Genomic DNA, 24,393 nt, shown 5'->3' on the forward strand with positions numbered 1-24,393 from the left:
CCTATCCTGACTTCAGTGCGCAGCGAAGAAGTTGGGGGGAGTCTCGTCTCGACCTCCAATCAGAATAGCTAGTCGCAGCACTGACAGTTAATATAAAACCGCAAGACATCTCTCCAGCTTGCCTGAACCACACAATGATATGGGATTTATAAAAATGGGTGCGGAGGTTGAGTTTCATGCAGGATTCCTCGGGGCTGTGAAGTGAAATGGATTGTCCAGGCGAGACAACTATCTAAATGTATATTTGATGATCAAGGTATGTTTGAAAATATGTGAGCAAGTTAGAATAACCCTTATTATCAACGGTATTTTAGAGTTTTTTTTTTTATTTCAAGGTTTTCAAGCCTCGGAACCACGGAGGTCAGATCATATTTCTGATTTCTCAGAAAAACTGCGCTCCTCCTCATAGGCTATTTAGGCTCATTGTACATATTATTTAATTACAATTATAATCCTATAGCTACTTTATATTTGAAACCCCTGAAAACCATTACTTATTCACAGGCCAAATGCGTAAACTTGGTTGGGTGATGTGCTTCAGAGAAAGTGACAAATCGAGTGATGATTGCCAGAGAAAGGTGGCGGAACTTGGTAGTAGTCTGGTAGATATGAGATTTGATTATTTTCTGAGGTACCACACGGATGAGCTTGACAGTCAGAAAAGTAGGCTGCAAGGTAAGGCTAGGTTTGCCACGGCTACAGGAAATGTGATTTTCAGCGGAAAACGAAGTTCATTCGCTTAAGTACTAAATCATTTTTTTCTTGAAAGTGTCATGTTGGCAGCCTATGTGGATATGCATGCATAGGGCTTTGGGTCAGACTCTATAGAATGCAAGGAAGACATTGCCATGGCTTTACGATTATTATGGCAAATACGATAAACGTCACTCTAAAATCTAATGCACCATACTGTGTATTCCTCAATGAAAGTGAAAGATAGCTACCATCTGAACAATGAAATTAAGTGTCTGAAATGATGAAATTAGTGCCCGTCGTTTCCATCCATTTGGGATTGAGTCAGGAAGCTAGATATTCAAAACAGATGGTGTAGAACTCATTTTAAGACCACTTTTGAAGTTTTAACACGTGATGTAATCTCTAACCATACACTGACAGCACAGACAGATGGACAGTGTTATCCGTGCAATAGTTCAACCATATTAATCATGGCAAATGAGGATTTACTTGTTGTTGTCCTGATGAGCCTAGCCTATACGGTTTTCTGTACTACTTCAAATTCAGATTAAACGTGGCTCTTCTTAATGTCATGCATTAATTTGTTTTAAATGGATTAGCGTGCCCGCACCATCTATCTCCTAATTACATTGTTTTTAGGCTTTGCCTTTGGGATTACACTGGTAAAATACACTCTTAGCCTTACTACGTAGGCCTATACTAATGAGGCTCAACCCATCCTCAGATGCCGGACATCAAATTAGACTGAACAATAGCTGAAAAGGCATTAAAACATCCTTCCCAGTTCCCACATAGGTTAGCTTTTTATTACTCACATGTTGAGAGTTAAAGAACAAGGCAAGTCAGATGCAATGTACAGTGCATTTGGAAAGTATTCAGACCCCTTTACTTTTTCCACATTTTGTTACGTTACAGCCTTGTTTTAAAATGGATTCAATTATTTTTTTCCCTCATCAATCTACACACAATACCCATAATGACAAAGTGAAACAGGTTTTTAGACATTTTTGCCATTGGATAAAAAATAAAAAGTAGAAATAGCTTATGTACAGTACATAAGTATTCAGACCCTTTGCTATGAGACTCGAAATTTAGCTCAGGTGCATCCTGTTTCCATTGGTCATGCTTGAGATGATTCTACTACTGGATTGGTAAATTCAATCGCCTGGACATGGTTTGGAAAGGCACACACCTGTCTAAAAAAGGTCCCAAAGTTGACAGTGCATGTCAGAGCAAAAACCAAGCCATGAGGTTGAAGGAATTGTCTGTAATCCTCTCAGGGTTGTTTTGAGGCACCGATCTGGGAAAGAGTTCCAGAACATGTCTGCTGCATTAAAGGTCCCCAAGCACACAGTGGCTTCCATCATTCTTAAATGGAAGAAGTTTGGAACCACTAAGACTCTTCCTAGAGCTGGCCACACGGCCAAACTGAGTATCCGGGTCAGAAGGGCCTTGGTCAGGGAGGTGACCAAGAACCCGATGGTCACTCTGACAGAGCTCCAGAGTTCCTCTGTGGGGATGGGAGAACCTTCCAGAAGGACAACCATCTCTGAAGCACTCCATCAATCAGGCCTTTATTGTACAGTGGCCAGACGGAAGTTACTCCTCAGTGAATGGCACATGATAGCCTGTTTGGAGTTTGTCAAAAGGCACCTAAAGGACTCTCAGACCATGAGAAACAAGATTCTCTGGTCTGATGAAACCAAGATTGGCCTGAATGCCAAGCGTCACGTCTGGAGGAAACCAGGCACCGCTTATCACCTGGCCAATACCATCCGCTACGGTGAAGCATGGTGGTGGCAGCATCATGCTCCAGGGATGTTTTTGAGTGGCAGGGACTGGGAGACTTGTTAGGATCGAGGGAAAGATGAATGGAGGAAAGTTATAAGAGATTGTTGACGAAAACCTGCTCCAGAGCGCTAAGGACCTCAATCTGGGGTGAAGGTTCACCTTCCAATTGGACAACAACACTGTTTAACACGCTGCCCAAACTGGACACGTCACGTGCAAGCTTTGCAAAATAAATGTACACATACAGTTGAAGTCGGAAGTTTACATACACTTAGGTTGGAGTCATTAAAACTCATTTTTCAACCACTCCACACTCCATGTCTTGTTAACAAACTATAGTTTTGGTACATCTACTTTGTGCTTGACCCAAGTAATTTTTCCAACAATTGTTTTCAGACAGATTATTTCACTTATAATTCACTGTATCACAATTCCAGTGGGTCAGAAGTTTACATACACCAAGTTGACTGTGCCTTTAAATAGCTTGGAAAATTCCATAAAATTATGTCATTCTTTAGAAGCTTCTGATAGGCTAATTGACATAATTTGATTCAATTGGAGGTGTACCTGTGGATGTATTTCAAGGCCTACCTTCAAACTCAGTGTCTCTGAGACATCATGGGAAAATCAAAAGAAATCAGCCAAGGCCTCAGAAAAAAAATTGTAGACCTCCAAAAGTCTTGGATATCCTTGGGAGCAATTTCCAAACACCTGAAGGTACCCCATTCATCTGTACAAACAATAGTACGCAGCCGTCATATCGATCAGGAAAGGGATGCTTTCTGTCTCCTCGAGATTAACGTACTGTGATGTGAAAAGTGCAAATCAATCCCAGAACAACAGCAAAGGACTTTGTGAAGATGCTGGAGGAAACGGGTACAAAAGTATCTATATGTACAGTAAAACAAGTCCTATATCGACATAACCTGAAAGGCCACTCAGCAAGGAAGAAGCCACTGCTCCAAAAACCGCCTGGGGACCAATTTTGTACATTTTGGAGAAATATCCTCTGGTCTGATGAAACAAAAATAGAACTGTTTCGCCATAATGACCATCGATCGCTATGTTTGGAGGAAAAAGGGGTGGCTTGCAAGCTGAAGAACACCATCCCAACCGTGAAGCTTGGGGGTGGCAGCATCACGTTGTAGGGGTGCTTTGCTGCAGGAGGGACTGGTGCACTTCACAAAATAGACGGCATCATGAGGAGGGGAAATTATGTGGATATATTGAAGCAACATCTCAAGAAATCAGTCAGGATGTTAAAGCTTGGTCGCAAATGGGTCTTCCAAATGGACAATTGACTGCAAGCATACTTCCAAAGTTGTGGCAAAATGGCTAAAGGACAACAAAGTCAAGGTATTGGAGTGGCCATCACAAAGCCCTGTCCTCAATCCTATAGACAATTTGTGGGCAGAACTGAAAAAGTGTGTGCGAGCAAGGAGGCGTACAATCCTGACTCAGTTACACCAGCTCTGTCAGGAGGAATAGGACAAAATTCACCCAATTTATTGTTGGTAGCTTGTGGAAGGCCACCCAAAACATTTGACCCAAGTTAAACAATTTAAAGGCAATTCTACCAAATACTAATTGAGTGTATGTGAACTTCTGACCCACTGGGAATGTGATTAAATAAATAAAAGCTGAAATAAATCACTCTCTACTATTGTTCTGACATTTCACATTCTTAAAATAAAGTGGTGTTCCTAACTTTACTAAGTCAGGGAATTTTTACTATGATTAAATCTCAGGAATTGTGAAAAACTGAGTTTAAATGTATTTGGCTAAGGTGTATGTAAACTTCCAACGTCAACTGTACATGTTATTCAATCATTGCACCCACACTGTTCGTGCGCGCCAATGAGTGTCTGCTTTGCTAGGTGCTAAAATAGAAGTTGCTTCTATTTTTGACGCAGAATGCGATGCAAGTCCTGCTTCTCCCATCTCCTCATTGGCTTTTTGAAGCGTATACCCACGTGCCATCTCCTCATTGGCTTTTTGAAGCGTATACCCACGTGCCGTCTCCTCATTGGTTATACCCACGTGGGTGATTCAAAGATGAACTGAGGTTGGTTGTGGTAATACACCTTATTATGAAAGTTAGTTGCCAATCACCATATAAAGTCTCAAAAAGTAAAAGCCTGGAAGGAGGAGAGATGACTTGAAACGATTTGACCGCTTTATGTGTGGATTAATTGTCGAAGTAGAGGACCTTGTGCATTTCAGGTAAAATAGCAACTCAATGTTTATATCCCAGGACAAATTAGCTAGTAACAGCAAGCTAGCTAGCTAAATTGCCATAAATGTTTAATGCTTTTGGACCTGTCCCCAAATTAATATAATTGGTTCAGCGTTTGTTTTGATATTTCAACCTGCGTGCCGTGATCTCGTTTGGTGTGTGGGGACAAAATCAATTTGCGCACACGGATGCACGCACTTGTCCAGTTTGGGCATGGGAAAGCACACAGCCAAGACAACGTAGGAGTGGCTTCTGGACAAGTCTCTGAATGTCCTTTAGTGCCCCAGCCAGAGCCCAGAGTTGAACCCGATCAAACATCTCTGGAGAGACCTGAAAATAGCTGTGCAGCGACGCTCCCCATCGAAACTGACTGTAAGGACCAACGCTGGAGACGAGAAGCACGTACGGGGAGTTGACATTTAATTAGGAACAGACAAAGAGCAGGACAGAAACAGCGTCAGCACACGGATACACAATGACAAACATCAATCAATGCAGCAGTGGGGAACAGAGCTGGGGAACTGATAAATATAGGGGATGTAATAAACAGGTGATTGAGTCCAGGTGAGTCCATTATCGCTGATGTGTGTGACGGGGGAAAGGAAAGTGTGCGTAATGATGGTGGCAGGAGTGCGCAATGCAGGGGAGCCTGGCGCGGGGAAGAGCGGGATCTGGCGTGACACTGACAGAGCTTGAGAGGATCTAGAGAGAAGAATCGGAGAAACTCCCCAAATACAGGTGTGCCAAGCTTGCAGTGTCATACACAAGAAGACTCTGCCAAAGGTGCTTCAACAAAGTACTGAGTAAAGGGTCTGAATACTTACGTAAATATGATATTTAAAAATAAAAATAAACAGTTTTCCTTCATCATTATGGGTTATTGTGTGTGGATTGATGAGGAGAGAAACAAATAATTTAATCAACTATAGAATAAGGCTGTAATGTTACAACATGTGGAAGAAGGTAAGGGGTCTGAATACTTTCCAAATGCACTGTATATGGTGTATTATGAGGATACAAGAGTGTTGAAAGATAAGATCCTAAAAGTGAGATGTGTTTGGCCTATAATTCCCCGTAATGAGAGTTGAGGCGCGGACGCCGTAGTTGTCAAGTAATTATAGTGGTAAATGTTTGGCTGATTTGAAGTCTGGGCTAACAGTCATTTGCTGTTTGCTGTAATTTATTGGTGAAAGGATGAGAAACACCTGGTTTGGGAATGTTCACAGCCCCCAGTAAAAGAGCAGCAGATGTATTCATGGATAACATACATGGACAATAAAGAGAGAGGGAAAGCCACTAATTAGCATCAATGTCATAGACTAGACTTCTAAACTAAATGAGCACTTAGTTTTAGCCACAGATTCCAACAGCATGGCTTTAGACTGGCCCCTCATCTGTTTGCTAATAAAGCCATTCACTCAGGGTGTAGTCGGTGTCTATGGAGGATGATGATTTCCTGTTAAAATAATTGTTTTTATTAAAAGGAAAACATGGGTAGTAAAAGTTCATCCAGTATTGTGAAAACAACATCATGAAAGATGTATACCTTATCTTGGATTTGTGTGATGGCAGTAGTGATGCACTGATGAGTTGGAGGCGTGCGTGGCCCCACGCAAGCGTGGGTGAACAGGGAGTACAGGAGAAGGCTCAGAACGCACCCTTGTGGGGCCCCAGTGTTGAGGATCAGCGGGGTGGAGATGTTGTTGCCTACCCTCACCACCTGGGGGCGGCACGTCAGGAAGTCCAGTACCCAGTTGCACAGGGCGGGGTCGAGACCCAGGGTCTCGAGCGTGATTACGAGCTTGGAGGGTACTATGGTGTTAAATGCCGAGCTGTAGTCGATGAACAGCATTCTCACATAGGTATTCCTCTTGTCCAGATGGGTTAGGGCAGTGTGGTTGAGATTGCATCGTCTGTGGACCTATTTGGGCGGTAAGCAAATTGGAGTGGGTCTAGGGTGTCAGGGAGGGTGGACGTGATATGGTCCTTGACTAGTCTCTCAAAGCACTTCATGATGACGGAAGTGAGTGCTACGGGGCGGTAGTCGTTTAGCTCAGTTACTTTAGCTTTATTGGGAACAGGAACAATGGTGGCCCTCTTGAAGCATGTGGGAACAGCAGACTGGGATAGGGATTGATTGAATATGTCCGTAAAAACACCAGCCAGCTGGTCTGCGCATGCTCTGAGGGTGTGGCTGGGGATGCCGTCTGGGCCTGCAGCCTTGCGAGGGTTAACACGTTTAAATGTTTTACTCACCTCGGCTGCAGTGAAGGAGAGGCCGCATGTTTTGGTTGCAGGCCGTGTCAGTGGCACTGTATTGTCCTCAAAGCGGGCAAAAAGTTATTTAGTCTGCCTGGGAGCAAGACATCCTGGTCCGTGACGGGGCTGGTTTTCTTTTTGTAATCCGTGATTGACTGTAGACCCTGCCACATACCTCTTGTGTCTGAGCTGTTGAATTGAGATTCTACTTTGTCTCTATACTGACGCTTAGCTTGTTTGATAGCCTTGCAGAGGGAATAGCTACACTGTTTGTATTCGGTCATGTTTCCGGTCACCTTGCCCTGATTAAAAGCAGTGGTTCGCACCTTCAGTTTCACGCGAATGCTGCCATCAATCCACGGTTTCTGGTTTGGGAATGTTTTAATCGTTGCTATTGGAACGACATCTTCAACGCACGTTCTAATGAACTCGCGCACCGAATCAGCGTATTCGTCAATGTTGTTGTCTGACGCAATACGAAACATATCCCAGTCCACGTGATGGAAGCAGTCTTGGAGTGTGGAGTCAGATTGGTCGGACCAGCGTTGGACAGACCTCAGCATGGGAGCTGAAAGGAGGGCAGGGCAGGGCCTTATATGCGTCGCAGAAGTTAGAATAGCAATGATCCAAGGTTTTGCCAGCCCTGGTTGCGCAATCGATATGCTGATACAATTTAGGGAGTCTTGTTTTCAGATTAGCCTTGTTAAAATCCCCAGCTACAATGAATGCAGCCTCAGGATGTATGGATTCCAGTTTGCAAAGAGTCAAATAAAGTTTGTTCAGAGCCATCGATGTGTCTGCTTGGGGGGAATATATACGGCTTTGATTATAATCGAAGAGAATTCCCTTGGTAGATAATGCGGTCGACATTTGATTGTGAGGAATTCTAAATCAGGTGAACAGAAGGACTTGAGTTCCTGTATGTTTTTGTGACCACACCATGTCTCGTTAGCCATAAGGCATACGCCCCCGCCCCTCTTCTTACCAGAAAGATGTTTGTTTCTGTCGGCGTGATGGGTGGAGAAACCAGCTGGCTGCACCGACTCCGATAGCGTCTCTCCAGTGAGCCATGTTTCCGTGAAGCAAAGAACGTTACAGTCTCTGATGTCCCTCTGGAATGCTACCCTTGCTCGGATTTCATCAACCTTGTTGTCAAGAGACTGGCCATTGGCGAGAAGTATACTGGGGAGTGGTGCACGATGTCCCCGTCTCCGGAGTCTGACCAGAAGACCGCTTCGTTTCCCTCTTTTACGAAGTCGTTTTTTTGGGTCGCCGGCTGGGATCCATTCCGTTGTCCTGGGTGAAAGGCAGAACACAGGATCCGCTTCGCGAAAGTCATATTCTTGGTCGTACTGATGGTGAGTTGACGCTGCTCTTAGATTCAGTAGTTCTTCTCGACTGTATGTAATGAAACCTAGGATGACCTGGGGTACTAATGTAAGAAATAACACGTAAAAAAAACAAAAAACTGCATAGTTTCCTAGGAACGCGAAGCGAGGCGGCCATCTCTGTCGGCGCCGGAATCTCTATCATTCACTAAAATTATACCTTTTTTCTCTTTTTTTCTTCGATAAATACAGTTTTTTTTAATCAATTAGTATATTTGAATTTAACCACAATATTTGTTGTACTATTTGTTCCGCCCTTTCAGGTGGATTAAACTGAAATTGCAACCAACTTTCTAAGGCTTGTTTAAAAAATAAAGATATTTTGGAGATTATTTCCTTTTCAAACAACCGAAAGTGAGCAGGTGTAATCTGAATAAAGGGGTATTTTCCTTTCCATGGTAGCAATATCTTATCTATTTTTGCTAACCTTCCAAAAAAAAATATTGGAGTGAGATATTTTCTTTCTTTTGGGATTTGTATACCGAGTATGTCCACATCTCCGTCAGACCATTTAATTGGTAAACTACATGGTAATGTAAAATGTGATCCAATACGTAATATGGTACATTTATCATAATTTGATTTTAATCCAGAGAGGATAGCAAAAGTATCTAGATCCTCTAAGAGGCCGTGGAGAGACTCTAATTGTGGTTTTAAAAGAAAATATGGATCATCAGTGTACAATGACCCCTTGGTAATTAAGCCATGGATTTCTAATCCCTTAATATTATTGTTTGATCTTATCTTAGCAGCTAACATTTCGATAGATATGCCGATAGTGGACAACCTTGTTTTACTCCTCTAGATAGTTTAAAACTTTCTGAGATGTAGCCATTATTTACTATTTTTCACCTAGGGTTACTATACATAACCCATTTTATAAGAGATTCCCCAAAATGGAAATGTTCTAGGCATTTATATATAAACTCCAGTCGTACTTTATCAAAAGCCTTTTCAAAATCAGCTATGAACACCAGACCTGGTGTCCCTGATATTTCATAGTGTTCTATTGTTTCCAGTACTTGTCTTATATTATGTCCAATGTATTGCCCATGTAAAAAAACCTGTCTGACTAGGATAAATAATATCTGACAATACTTTTTTAATTCTATGTGCCAAGCATTTTGCTAGGATTTTTGCATCACAACACTGAAGTGTAAGAGGTCTCCATTTTTATAAAACGGACTGGATCTTTATATATACCACTAGGGTCCTGTTTTAGTAATTATGATATCAGACCTTCTTGTTGCGTGTCTGATAATCCACCATTTATATAGGAGTGGTTAAAACAAGCCAATAATGGTCCTTTGACCATATACCAACAAAAAGTTTTGTATACTTCCACTGGTATGCCATCCAGCCCTGGAGTTTTCCCATCCTTTAAGGTCCCAATTTCCTCAAGCAGTTCCTCCTCTGTAATTTGGCCTTCACATGAGTCTTTCTGTACAGATATTAATTGTACATGATTATTAGGAAAAAAATCCATATAATTAGTTTCAGTTAGTGGAGATGGAGGAGCCTGAAATGAAAACATATTCTTAAAGTACTTCCTCTTTCAAAATATCATTTGGTGAATCATGCGTGACTCCGTAATTTGCAACAAGTTTTAATTAAAAAAATTTGGTAGCATTTCTATATTGAAGATTGAAAAATAATTTGGTGCATTTTTCTCCATATTCCATCCAGTTCGCTTTACTATTATAATATATTACACTACATCTTTCTTGAATAAGTTCCTCCATTTCTTTTTGTTTTTCCTCTAACTTATTCTGTGCCTCTATAGTACCTTTTTTTATTGCTATCTAACTGTACTGTTAGTCCTTCAATTTCCTTTGTTAATATGGACTCTTTTGATCTAAATTGCTTTTGTTTTATAGATGATTACTGAATAGCATTGCCTCGAAAGGCACATTTAAAATTGTCCCATACAGTAAGGGGATCTGCAGTACCTATGTTATGTCTGAAAAAGTCAGTTATAAATTATTCTGTCCTAGTTCTAAACAATTTATCATCTAGTAGGCTTTGATTAAATTTCCAATATCCTCGCCCACGTGTAAATTCTGTAAGAGTAATATATATGCGAATTATGTGATGATCCGACCGCATTCTGTCCCCTATCAACACTTTTTAAACTTTTGGTGCCAGAGAGAATGGTATAAGAACGTAGTCATGGCGACTAGCTTGATTAAGCCTCCGCCATGTATATCTCACTAGGTCAGGCTATTTAAGTATCCATATATCCACTAATTCCTGTATATCCATGACATTCATGATTTCCTTAAGTACCTGAGGGTGATAGTTTGTAGTGTGATTTCCATTCCAGTCCATAGAGGTATTTAAGACCGTATTAAAATCTCCCACCATACTAATAGTCTAGTGTTACTTGTAGAGTTGATAAATTCTTATATATACTGTATTTTCAAAGAAGCTTGGATCATCATAGTTCTGTCCTACTATCCAGGTCTGTACCCAAACAATTTGAACTTCTACTTTTAAAAATCCACCTCTCTAAAAACAAGTCTCTCACCGTTGCCACCTGCTATAGACCACCCTCTGCCCCCAGCTGTGCTCTGGACACCATATGTGAACTGATTGACCCAATCTATCTTCAGAGCTTGTGCTGCTAGGTGACCTAAACTGGAACATGCTGGAACACCCCAGCCATCCTACAATCTAAGCTTGATGCCCTCAATCTCTCACAAATGATCAATGAACCTACCAGGTACGCCCCCAAAGCCTTAAACACGGGCACCCTCATAGATATCATTCTAACCAACTTGCCCTCTAAATACACCTCTGCTGTCTTCAACCAAGATCTCAGCGATCACTGCCTCATTGCCTGCATCCGTAATGGGTCAGCGGTCAAACGACCTCCACTCATCACTGTCAAACGCTCCCTGAAACACTTCAGCGAGCAGGCCTTTCTAATCGACCTGGCCGGGGTATCCTGGAAGGATCTCATCCCGTCAGTAGAGGATGCCTGGTTATTTTTTTAAATTGCCTTCCTAACCATCTTAAATAAACATGCCCCATTCAAGACATTTAGAACCAGTAACAGATATAGCCCTTGGTTCTCCCCAGACCTGACTGCCCTTAACCAACACAAAAACATCCTATGGCGTTCTGCATTAGCATCGAACAGCCCCCGTGATATGTAGCTGTACAGGGAAGCTAGAAACCATTATACACAGGCAGTTAGAAAAGCCAAGGCTAGCTTTTTCAAGCAGAAATTTGCTTCCTGCAACACTAACTCAAAAAAGTTCTGGGACACTGTAAAGTCCATGGAGAATAAGAACACCTCCTCCCAGCTGCCCACTGCACTGAAGATAGGAAACACTGTCACCACTGATAAATCCACTATAATTGAGAATTTCAATAAGCATTTTTCTACGGCTGGCCATGCTTTCCACCTGGCTACTCCTAACCCGGTCAACAGCACTGCACCCCCCACAGCAGCTCGCCCAAGCCTTCCCCATTTCTCCTTCTCCAAAATCCAGTCAGCTGATTTTCTGAAACAGCTGAAAAATCTGGACCCCTACAAATCAGCCAGGCTAGACAATCTGGACCCTTTCTTTCTAAAATTACCTGCTGAAATTGTTGCCACCCCTATTACTAGCCTGTTCAACCTCTCTTTCGTGTCGTCTGAGATTCCCAAAGATTGGAAAGCAGCTGCGGTCATCCCCCTCTTCAAAGGGGGGGACACTCTTGACCCAAACTGCTACAGACCTATATCTATCCTACCCTGCCTTTCTAAGGGCTTCGAAAGTCTACAAACAGATTACCGACCATTTCGAATCTCACCATACCTTCTCTGCTATGCAATCTGGTTTCAGAGCTGGTCATGGGTGCTCCTCAGTCACGCTCAAGGTCCTAAACGATATCTTAACCGCCATCGATAAGAAACATTACTGTGCAGCCGTATTCATTGATCTGGCCAAGGCTTTCGACTCTGTCAATCACCACATCCTCATCGGCAGACTCGACAGCCTTGGTTTCTCAAATGATTGCCTCGCCTGGTTCACCAACTACCTCTCTGATAGAGTTCAGTGTGTCAAATCGGAGGGTCTGCTGTCCGGACCTCTGGCAGTCTCTATGGGGGTGCCACAGGGTTCAATTCTTGGACCTACTCTCTTCTCTGTATACATCAATGATGTCACTCTTGCTGCTGGTGAGTCTCTGATCCACCTCTACGCAGACGACACCATTCTGTATACTTCTGGCCCTTCTTTGGACACTGTGTTAACAACCTTCCAGGCAAGCTTCACTGCCATACAACTCTCCTTCCGTGGCCTCCAATTGCTCTTAAATACAAGTAAAACTAAATGCATGCTCTTCAACCGATCGCTGCCTGCACCTGCCCGCCTGTCCAACATCACTACTCTGGACGGCTCTGACTTAGAATACGTGGACAACTACAAATACCTAGGTGTCTGGTTAGACTGTAAACTCTCCTTCCAGACCCACATCAAACATCTCCAATCCAAAGTTAAACCTAGAATTGGCTTCCTATTTCGCAACAAAGCATCCTTCACTCATGCTGCCAAATATACCCTTGTAAAACTGACCATCCTACCAATCCTCGACTTCGGTGATGTCATTTACAAAATAGCCTCCAATACCCTACTCAACAAATTGGATGCAGTCTATCACAGTGCAATCTGTTTTGTCACCAAAGCCCCATATACTATCCACCATTGCGACCTGTACACTCTCGTTGGCTGGCCCTCGCTTCATACTCGTCGCCAAACTCACTGGCTCCATGTCATCTACAAGACCCTGCTAGGTAAAGTCCCCCCTTATCTCAGATCCCTAGTCACCATAGCATCCCCCACCTGTAGCACGCGCTCCAGCAGGTATATCTCTCTGGTCACCCCCAAAACCAATTCTTTCTTTGGCCGCCTCTCCTTCCAATTCTCTGCTGCCAATGACTGGAACGAACTACAAAAATCTCTGAAATTGGAAACACTTATCTCCCTTTAATCACCAACTGTCAGAGCAGCTCACAGATTACTGCACCTGTACATAGCCCACCTATAATTTAGCCCAAACAACTACCTCTTTCCCTACTGTATTTATTTATTTATTTTGCTCCTTTGCACCCCATTATTTTTATTTCTACTTTGCACATTCTTCCACTGCAAATCTACCATTCCAGTGTTTTACTTGCTATATTGTATTTACTTCGCCACCATGGCCTTTTTTTTGCCTTTACCTCCCTTATCTCACCTCATTTGCTCACATCTTATATAGTCTGGTTTATACTGTATTATTGAATGTATGTTTGTTTTACTCCATGTGTAACTCTGTCGTTGTATGTGTCGAACTGCTTTGCTTTACCCTGGCCAGGTCGCAGTTGTAAATGAGAACTTGTTCTCAACTTGCCTACCTGGTTAAATAAAGGTGAAATCAAAAAATCATTATTCGGACCGTATAGGTTAATAAGCCATATCTGTTTATTGTCCAATAACATATTTAAAATAATCCATCTACCTTGAGGATCTGTTTGGACAATTTGCACATTTGGATCAAAATTATTGTTAATTAAAACCATCACCCCTTTGGAATTTCTTTGCCCATGGGAGAAGTATATTTCACCCCCCCAGTTCTTTTTCCACAAAACTTAATGTAAAACTGTTGCATGGATTTCCTGTAAACAATAGATATTATATTCCTCCTCTTTTAGCCATGTAAATACTGATTGTCTTTTCTTATTATCTGCTAGGCCATTACAATTTTAACTGGCTATACTTATTTCACCATCTATCATAATGAGACACAACTTTCAATTATTTTTATTCAAATATATGTTTGTAAACGCTTACAGCATGCACATAAAACAGTTAGGGACTTCTCCTTAGTATCTGGGTCATTCAGGTGGGTGTCTAGGGTATTACTATTAAAATAGGATCTTACCATTAAAATAGGATCATAAATAAATAATTAGATATAATTTATTTTTAAAATGTAGTTCCCCATGATTAGGACAACAACAAATCAAATGTACCATCTATTTTAAAACTGTTCCACCATGATAGGACAATAAATAAATAAGACGTATAATTCTTTATAAAAGTATATCCATCATCTGAACAACATTGAAAGCCCTCTCATACCCCGGCCCACAGCAATACATTGGCTCTGGGATATGCAACCATTTCATTACTCACTCAACTTTATCAACATAACAAATAAGAATAAACACACCACACCATCCACACATACTGTGCCTTCTGTTTACTTAGTTTTTATCTTCACTATGTTGAATTAGTGCTTGTGTGTTCAATTAGTTATATGTGAAGATATATATAAAAGTTATATATTTTATTGTATTATTACAATCCATAACCGGGCTAGAATTGTGTTTATTTTCCTCATCTATGAGCATTTTGTAATTTTTTAAATAACCATGGAGTAATCTTTGTGTCTCTGAACAACTGGTTATGAATATATAGTTTATCAACGACGAAAGAGCTACTCGTTTCGCTTTTGATCTATTTTCTTTGAAAATTGGATACAGAACTTTGCGCCGTTCTGCAATTTCCTTCGGAAACTGATCATTCATGCCAATTTTGGTCCCAGCAAGTCTTTTACCCAGGCTTTTAACCATTATTTTATCTTTAAATGAAGCAAATTTGGCAACAATTGGGCTCTCATACCTTTGGCCTCTCTGTCTGAAGCGGTGTACCCGTTGGATTTTGTCGATAACTTGGCGTGGGATCTGAAGTGCTGTAAGGAGGAACTCTCTAACTACAGATTCAGGGACTTCCCCTTCTTTCTCCTGGATACCTGTAAGTACCAGATTATCTCCCATTTATCTAGTTTGTATGTCCAGGAAGGCTTCCCTCAGAACGGTGTTCTCCTTTTTCATTTAATTAATTTCGGTTTCAATCTTATTCAATGTCCCTTGTAGCTTGTGTGTTTCCTTCTCCAATGTCGCAGCTTTTTCATCACTCATCTCGAGGCTAGCTTCACAACACATAACCCGGTCCGGTTGAGCCTCACTAGCCAGATTAAGCAAGCTGGCTGCTTATAACATTAGTTTTGGGCAACAGGGTTATGTAGCTGGCTAGTGTCGTGGAAGTAAACAGTCAATCATATTTCTCAAATACCGGAGCCTGTGAGTTCAATTAGACTTTTATTACAATATAACAACAGCCGAGCTGGTTCGTGAAGCAACTCCCTTCCCAGTCTTGACACATACTTCGTATACATTTTTCCTCCTTACGTCTTCCCCTCTGGCATTTAGCCACCGTTATCTTATTGCATTTTATTTTTTTATTATTTTTATTTTACATTTATTTAACCTTTATTTAACCAGGCAAGTCAGTTAAGAACAAATTCTTATTTTCAATGACGGCCGAGGAACAGTGGGGTAACTGCCTGTTCAGGGGCAGAACGACAGATTTGTACCTTGTCAGCTTGGGGGTTTGAACTCGCAACCTTCCGGTTACTAGTCCAACGCTCTAACCACTAGGCTACCCTGCCGCCCCATGTTTATTTCCCCCATTAAAAACTCTTACATACATCTAGGTTGGAACTGTTGCTGTTAAAATTCAATACATTTTCATTCTGAACTGGAACAAACTGATTGATCACATCACACAGATGCATAACAGAACAGGGTCATTGTCCATTTGGAAGACCCATTCGCGACCAGGCTTTAACTTCCTGACTGATGTCTTGAGATGTTGCTTCAATATATACACATCATTCTCCTATCTCATGATGCCATCTATTTTGTGAAGTGCAACAGTCCCTCCTGCAGCAAAGCACCCCAACAACATGATGCTGCCACCCTCGTGCTTCACGGTTGGGAATGTGTTCTTCGGCTTGCAAGCCTCCTTTTTCCTCCAAACATAACGATGGTCATTATGGCCAAACAGTTCTATTTTTGTTCCATCAAGCCAGAGGACATTTCTCCAAAAGTATGATCTTTGTCCCCATGTGCAGTTGCAAACCGTAGTCTGGCTTTTTTTATGGCGGGTTTGGAACAGTGGCTTCTTCCTTGCTGACCAATCTTTCAGGTTTATGTCGATATAGAACTCGTTTTACTGTGGATATAGATTATTTTGTACCTGTTTCCTCCAGCATCTTCACAAGGTCCTTTGCTGTTGTTCTGGGATTGATTTGCACTTTTCGCACCAAAGTAGGTTCATCTCTAGGAGACAGAACACGTCTCCTTCCTGAGCGGTATGACGGCTGCGAGGTCCCATGGTGTTTATAGTTGCGTACTATTGTTTGTACAGGTGAATGTGGTATCTTCAGGCATTTGTAAATTGCTCCCATGAACAAACCAGGCTTGTGGAGGTCTACAATTTTTTTTTCTGAGGTCTTGACTGATTTATTTTGATTTTCCTATGATGTCAAGCAAAGAGGCACTGAGTTTGAAGGTAGGCCTTGAAATACATCCACAGGTACACCTCTAATTTACTTAAATTATGTCAATTAGCCTATAAGAAGCTTCTAAAGCCATGACATCATTTTCTGAAAATTTCCAAGCTATTTAAAGGCACAGTCAACTTAGTGTATGTTAACTTCTGACCCACTGGACTTGTGATACAGTGACTTATAAGTGAAATAATCTGTCTGTAAACAATTGTTGGAAAAAGTACTTGTGTCATGCACAAAGTAAATGTCTGAACCGACTTGCCGAAACTATAGTTTGTTAACAAGAAATTTGTAGAGTTTTAAAACTTCCGACTTCAACTGTATACTACTATGAGATAGTACATCTTATTTCTGCTTTTTATAAAATTACAACACTGCCTTTCTAGCTGACTTACTTTTCCACTGTCGAAGCACTGTTTCCTGAAGCATTCTGTCCTGTTCTGAAAGAATTCCCTGGGTATACCGTCATGCTTTGGATGTTTGGTCAGAACGTGTCATTTTATCAATTTGAATTTGATTGAGGAAATGACAGTTTCAATATGACTTTTAATATGCTGTGTACTGACAAGTAGAGCAGAGCTTGTCATCACTTCCCTGCACAAAACACATTGAGGGAGCTCCTTGTTAATTCTCAAAGTTTGTATGAAAGGGAGGATCTTATCTCTCTATTGGCTTTTCATGACGATTGAGCTCAGTCAGAACTTGTTGCGAGCATGAGACCATTTGGTGAGTGGGAATGACAAACCAATGGCTTACAGCGCAGTCACAGAGGGATCTTCAAGAAAACTCCAGAAAAAAAGATCTGGTAAGCCGCAAAGAACACTGGCATCTCCCACTCGCGCAGCTGCCAAACTGAGCAGAGACCGCTCTAAGCAGAGAGCACAGTGAACAGAGACTGCAGTTACACTTGGCCAAATCAATTAATTAAATAATGATTAATTTATTCTGACACGTCACGACCCACCATTAACAGGTCCGGGTCGCGACCCATACTTTAAGAAAGGCTGCTGTAGAGCATTAGCAATAGTTAGACAGACTTGTTCTCGACTAAGACAGGTGCATGCATGTGTAGCCATAGCAACAGTACAGGCTATAACACTTACAGTAATAACCAATTGTGTCCACACCCCAGACATGTGCGTGTCTAAGGGTGTCTAATGACCCAGAGCACATAGAGTGTGTCAGGATTTGGCCAGGATTGTTCAGGTTTTGGTCACTAGATGCCCCCATTGTGCTTTTTGGACCCTTTTGTTCTTCCCTTGTTCTAGTTATTATTTGCACCTGTGCCTCATTTCCCTTGAATGTATTTAAACCCTTAGTGTTCCTCAGTTCTTTGCTCTGTGTTTGTATGTTAGCACCCAGCCCCAGCCATGCTGTGAACTTTTGTTTCTCTAGTTGGATTTTCTTGAGGTACTCTGGTTTTGTTCTTGTTTATTTTTAATTATTCTTTTGAGGTTTGTTTTTTCCCTGCTGTTCTTACCACTTTGTGGATTTTCCTTGTGTCTTGGAGGATATAAATTGTACTGCTGTGTCTGCCTCATCTTCTGGGTTCTGCCGACTATTAGTGGCTCAGTTTACTAAGTGACTGTTTTTCACACCGGAGACCCGAGTTCGTAACCGGGTCCTGACAGAGTGCACTAGTTTTGCTGGCTCCTTTTGAAATAAATAATTGCCACATGTTCTGGATAAAACCCAATACTATTTATTTTCATGAACTGAAGTTCAATTTCAATAGGCAAACAAGAAGTGGCAACCTAGCTAATACTTACTCACAAATATTCCTAAATTATTGCTAAGAATGATGAAATAATGAAAATGACTGCAGTTTCTATTGGTCATTGTTTTCAGGCTGGTTGTATTCGTGCTACCTAGGTACCAAGCTAAAGCTAGTTACCCCAGAAGTTGCAGTCGAACAAATGATGCTTTATTACCAACTCGGTATTGTTAACACATCGTTCGTGGCCAGTGTTTGTTTGTTTGCAGACTTTTTTTTTTCCAGCTTTGACAGTGCTACTGTATCTTTTTTGACACGCAAAGACCCAAACGGCGTTCCATAGTATATATGTTGTGAAGCTAATTGCAGTGACGCTATTACCATGTAACTCCGGTAGGGCAACATCTGAAAAATAGCGCACTTGTTAATGTGTACCTGTTCTCGACCAGTCCGTGAAGCCAACATCACCCACGACAGAGAACGGTTGTTTGTCAAGGGCAAGGAATTCAATTATTTTGGCTTTAATGTATTTCGCTTTTGAGTTATGAAATTTTCTTACTCTTTCAAATGACTGCTCGACTTGTTGACTGCTCGATCCACACAGCAGACATTGTGGGCTTGGTAAGGAATGCAGTGTTGCACGTGTAGTTCAACATTTTACATGCCGTCATTGCATCATGCACCTACGTTTATATAGGTAAGCACAGTAGCTTTGACAACGTTTTTAGTTTTTTAACATCTGCGTTAAACTAGACATCGGGCCGATACCGATGTTGGCGTTTTTAGCTAATATCGTCCGATTCCGATATGTTCACCGATATATTGTGCATCCCTAGAAGTCAGTGAAGGAAAAACACAAGCATAATACGTCTCTTGATCTTGTTTAATAGGGAAATATTTCAGGCCATCATTTGATAGGGCAGATCTCTTTTGACTTATTTTGTCTATCTTGTATGGTAAGGGGTACTTCGGCTTTGAGTCAACAATGAAAACGCATGTTCTCTCACCAACATACACACAGTCGCTCAACTGGATACAGGGAAACTGACTTATTTATGTGCAAATCTGATAGATCTTTGCAGAATTAAATTTTTTAACCAACATTTTGCGACATTACTCAAATTCGGTATACATTTGCCTGATTAAACATCAGAACCAGTATTACTGGGTGTTTTTTAACCTTCAGATTAATAGAATAAACAGTTTCAACCACCACACAAAATGATATACTCCAGTTGAGTATATCAGAGTTTCTGGGAAGCTTAACACATAATCAATCAGCCTTCATGTTGAATCTCAAGTATTCCAGATGTCCTATTTGATTATCTAACATCCCCTGTTACATAAGAACATTCTGTAGCCTTTGCAGGTCACTCTGTAGCCTTTGCAGGTCACTCTGTAGCCTTTGCAGGTCACTCTGTAGCCTTTGCAGGTCACTCTGTAGCCTTTGGAACCTTTCAAACCTTTTACTTCTGTGGACTAAATCAGGGCCACACAGTGTTTATTGGTAGTCTTAAACAAATCTACTTTGAAACGAAAGTATACAGCTCACACACATGGTCAAGTTATTAAAAAAAGAAGACACCTGTACCATGCCAGATAAAGTATGTAATTCTTTTGGAGTTTGCATCCCAATATTACACGTTATATACATCACTGAAGACTGAAATATATCATAACACATTGATATAGGAACACCAGATTTTATTCATTACACAAGTTTATTAATTACGAAATTATGAAAGATATTAATAACATTCCACCCATGAGGCCATTGGAGGTCAATTTGGTCATTTGACTACTGGAAAGCTTGATGTGATAACCTTCCACAGACTACCTAACTTTGGCCCACTGCACAAATTAATGATCAATCCTTCAATGGCTTTTCTGCTGGGTCATGCTTGGGTATACACCTCCTGAATGCTTATCCAGTTGTTATACAACTACAACTGTTAAAGCAGCAATCAGCAATTGAAACAACACTAAAGCCCTCCCCACCACTGTTTTGGTAAAAAGCTGTTGGGATGGGGCTTGAGAATTGTTACTACTTTCAAAAGACAGAGCTTGAGATGCAAGGACAGACCATCCATGATATCAAAGTGATAGTTTTAACCATGTTTTTAGGCAATACATTTTTTGTTTTTCATTTACTTTGTTTACAAACATTGGCGTAAAGCAAGATTATATTTTGTGTTCTGATGAGGTATGACAGTTTAACTAAACATTTAAGTTATATTCTTTAAATACTCAATGGGTACATATCATTAATTTATAAGTACAAATTAAATGAACGTAGCAACTGCTGATTGCCCATTTAACCTTTGTCCAATTTCCATGTGTTGCGTGTGGGTACTCTGTGCTCTGCTCATTATGGCAGTGTTGCTGCCAAGTGCACAAAGAGGTTTAAAAGCAGATCATTTTTCCTGCACAAAGGACGGGAGTTTGGTGGGTTCAGGAACAAAAGTCCTGTGAACCACTAGCCTTCTCAGTTAGATATCTAGAGCTGTGCAGTGAATAAGAAACTATCAACAACAGAAAATAGTGGTATGAAGTGCATTTTAATTTTTAGTTATTGCTTGGTTATTAAACTTATTTAAATGTTTTCAAGGTTTCTGAAGGAATCATTTAACTGTTTTGCCGATGGCATTCCATTGTTATTTGTGATACAGTAGTCATCAATATGTGCCTTTTGCCACACAATACTTAATATGTGAATGTGAACTTTCTAATGAGTAGCTACTGGTGTCTCCGACATCTTTATACATAACTGTCGGCTTGGAGGAGACCGATGAGGACTTTCCTAAAGACACATTAGACAGATTAGACACAGATACTATAAGGACCTTCAGTGATGATGTCTCTGCTTGCATCAACAGAACCATGAATAGTTTGTGTTGTAAACTAAGAAAACATTTGATACATTTTGATAAAGAAAATGAGGTCAAATCCATTGGGAGCCCAAAGAAAAGAGAACTTAGGGCTGTTGGTGTGTGTTGCAAGGAAAGCTTGAAGTGTAACCAGAAACAAGAGTAACAAAGATGGCTACGGTGGCATTTTGAAAGGAAAAACTCTTTATTTGAATTCTAAAACTACATTTACTGTCTGCTCCGAGTGTAATCTTCAATGTTATGTTGTTCAGAAAAGTGGCTTGAGGGAAGGAATACAGTTTAAAAACATGAACTACTAACATGCTTCTGCTAAATAAAAATGATAAAAATCAAAGTAAATGATGGTCGTTAACACATTTGTCATATTTATTTTGTTTTTAATGTCTATGTGGAGATGATGTTTATGCATCGTGTTTAACGCTAGCTGTATGTATGTATGTCTCCGTAATGGAGTGCATATCAATGTGACTCACAGCTTATTTACTGCCTGTAGTGTCTCTGCCTGTAGTGTTGCTCTGTTCACCGGATGATGCAGTGTTGTTAAATAGCCCATATACTGTGTTTATTTTGGGTCACTGAAAATTATATCCAATTAGCTGTACCTTTTTTATATTTGAAAAAAGGGAAGCAATTAGATGATTAGTATTCCATGTATCTCTCCGTTTACCTTTTCTTAGATGTACTACATGACCAAAACTATGTGGATACCTGCTCATCGAACATCTCATTCTAAAATCATGGGCATTAATATTCGAGGTCGACCGATTATGATTTTTCAACGCCGATACCGATTATTGGAGGACACACAAAAAAAGCAGATACCGATTTAATCGGCCGATTGTTAAAATGTATTTGGAATAATGACAGTCACAACAATACTGAATTGACACTTATTTTAACTTAATATAATACATCAATAAAATCAATGTAGCCTCAAATAAATAATGAAACATGTTAAATTTGGTTTAAATAATGCAAAAACAAAGTGTTGGGGAAGAAAGTAAAAGTGCAATATGTGCCATGTAAGAAAGCTAACGTTTAAGTTCCTTGCTCAGAACATGAGAATATATGAAAGCTGGCGGTTCCTTTTAACATGAGTCATCAATATTCCCAGGTAAAAAGTTTTAGGTTGTAGTTAATCTAGGAATTATAGGACTATTTCTCTCCATGCCATTTTTATTTCATATACCTTTGACAGTTAGGTACACATTGGCGCAACAACTGTCCTTTTTCGCGAATGCGCACTGCATCGATTATATGCAACACAGGACACGCTAGTTAAACTAGTAATATCATCAACTATGTGTAGTTATAACTAGTGATTTAAGATTTGTTAAGTTTAATGCTAGCTAGCAACTAACCTTGGCTTCTTACTGCATTCGCATAACAGGCGGGCTCCTCGTGAGGCAGGTGGTTAGAGCGTTGGACTAGTTAACCGTAAGGTTGCAAGATTGAATCCCTGAAATAGCCGAATCCACGAATTTGAAGAGATGTCCACATACACTAAAAGCATCTGAATACATTTGACGTAACATCTTTGTTTTGTTTTTGTGTCCCCTCAGAGCATGATGGCGTTTCTCCTGTGTGTTAGCCTGTGGATGCTCCTGGCTGTCCATGGCCAAGCTGGAGCAGTGAAGAACTGCCACCCGGGTTGCCACTGTGAGGTGGAGAGCTTCGGCCTGTTCGACAGCTTCAGCCTGACCAGGGTGGACTGCAGGGGAGTGGGCCCTAGCACCAACCCCATCTCCATCCCCCTGGACACTGCCCACTTGGACCTCTCTTCCAACTCTATGTCCCTGCTGACTGACACCATGCTCTCTGGGCCTGGCTATACCACCTTGGTCAGCCTGGACCTCAGCAACAACCTCATCTCCATGGTCAGCCCTAAGGCCCTGTCCAGGCTGCGCTACCTGGAGTCTCTGGACCTCAGCCACAACTCGTTGGAGGGCCTGGACGAGGGCTGCTTCTCTGGCCTCCCCCTGGCCGAGGTGGACCTCAGCCACAACCACTTCCGAGAGTTTGATCTGGACATGTTCATCACTAAAGATCACGGAGAGCCAATCAGCGTGGATCTGTCCCACAACCGGCTGACAGTGGTCTCCTGGAGTTCTTCTAGGAGCCCCTTGCTACATGTCCAGAGCCTGACTCTAGCAGCCAACCAGCTGAGGGCCGTGCCCAAGCTAAAAGGCATCCTGCTGAGGGACCTAAACCTGGATGGGAACAGTATCTCCCACATTGAGGAGGGTGCTTTTGAGGACCTCAAGGACCTTGTTTACCTGTCCCTCAGTGGGCTTCCTGAGCTCTTTAACATCCAGCCCAACTGTTTCAGAGGCCTACAGAACCTTCAGGTCTTAGACCTCTCCAACAATGCCAAGCTAAAAACACTGAGCCCAGCTGTGTTCAGTGGACTTGTGTCTCTACAGGAGCTCAATCTGTCAAACTCTGGAATAACCTCATTGCCAAATAACATGCTAAGTCACTTGCCAATCATCAAGAGTATCACCCTGGGCCAGAATATCCATTGTTGGAGGACTCAAAAGCAGGGCCAGTTTCACAGGCAGCTCGGACAGGAACAGAAACATGACGAGGTGCTGACCTGTGACGTTGAAGGGGTTATTTCATGATTGTGTTCGGATCGTTTCCGTCAGTATGGACATCTAGCTCACACATTAGTGCTAAAACTGTGCCTTATATCACTATATGCAAAGAACACTTTTTGTTATTGCCGCCAATCATGATAATTACTATTTGAACAGTTGTTTAAATTTAAATAAAAAAATGTGCTTTGCTTTTATTCCAAAGGCCTGAGTTATTTCTAGTAATCCACTGTACTATCACGTCATGCTTGCTGTGCATAAAGCATGTCTTTCAACTACAGTAACAAGCTAACCATAGCATTGATGGATATAATATTAAAAACATTTAGTTTTTTAGGATCTGGAAATATAAACAGACCTCAGCCACTAGGAAAAATATTGTTATATTCCATAACAATCATCAGATCATTGAAGTATGCACATTACTATGCAAGGA

The 24,393-nt window shown here is 41.2% G+C and overlaps 1 protein-coding gene across 2 annotated transcripts; it reads left to right on the forward strand.

Annotated features, from left to right (window-relative positions):
* On the forward strand, positions 1 to 24,154 carry LOC118396159 (tsukushi-like). 2 transcript variants are annotated; one of them, XM_035790298.2, is made up of 2 exons: positions 1 to 256; positions 22,923 to 24,154. In XM_035790298.2, the coding sequence occupies exons 1-2, from the start codon at positions 248 to 250 to the stop codon at positions 23,982 to 23,984; spliced, it is 1,071 nt and encodes a 356-aa protein (XP_035646191.1). In that variant the 5' UTR covers positions 1 to 247; the 3' UTR covers positions 23,985 to 24,154. The 2 variants fall into 2 exon arrangements, with proteins under 2 accessions (XP_035646191.1, XP_035646253.1); XM_035790360.2 differs by lacking the exon at positions 1 to 256 and adding an exon at positions 20,851 to 21,016.
* The last annotated feature ends 239 nt before the right edge of the window (positions 24,155 to 24,393 follow it).

This window comes from Oncorhynchus keta, chromosome 1 (assembly GCF_023373465.1).
Source record: "Oncorhynchus keta strain PuntledgeMale-10-30-2019 chromosome 1, Oket_V2, whole genome shotgun sequence".
In the NCBI taxonomy this organism is placed as follows: Eukaryota; Metazoa; Chordata; class Actinopteri; order Salmoniformes; family Salmonidae; genus Oncorhynchus; species Oncorhynchus keta.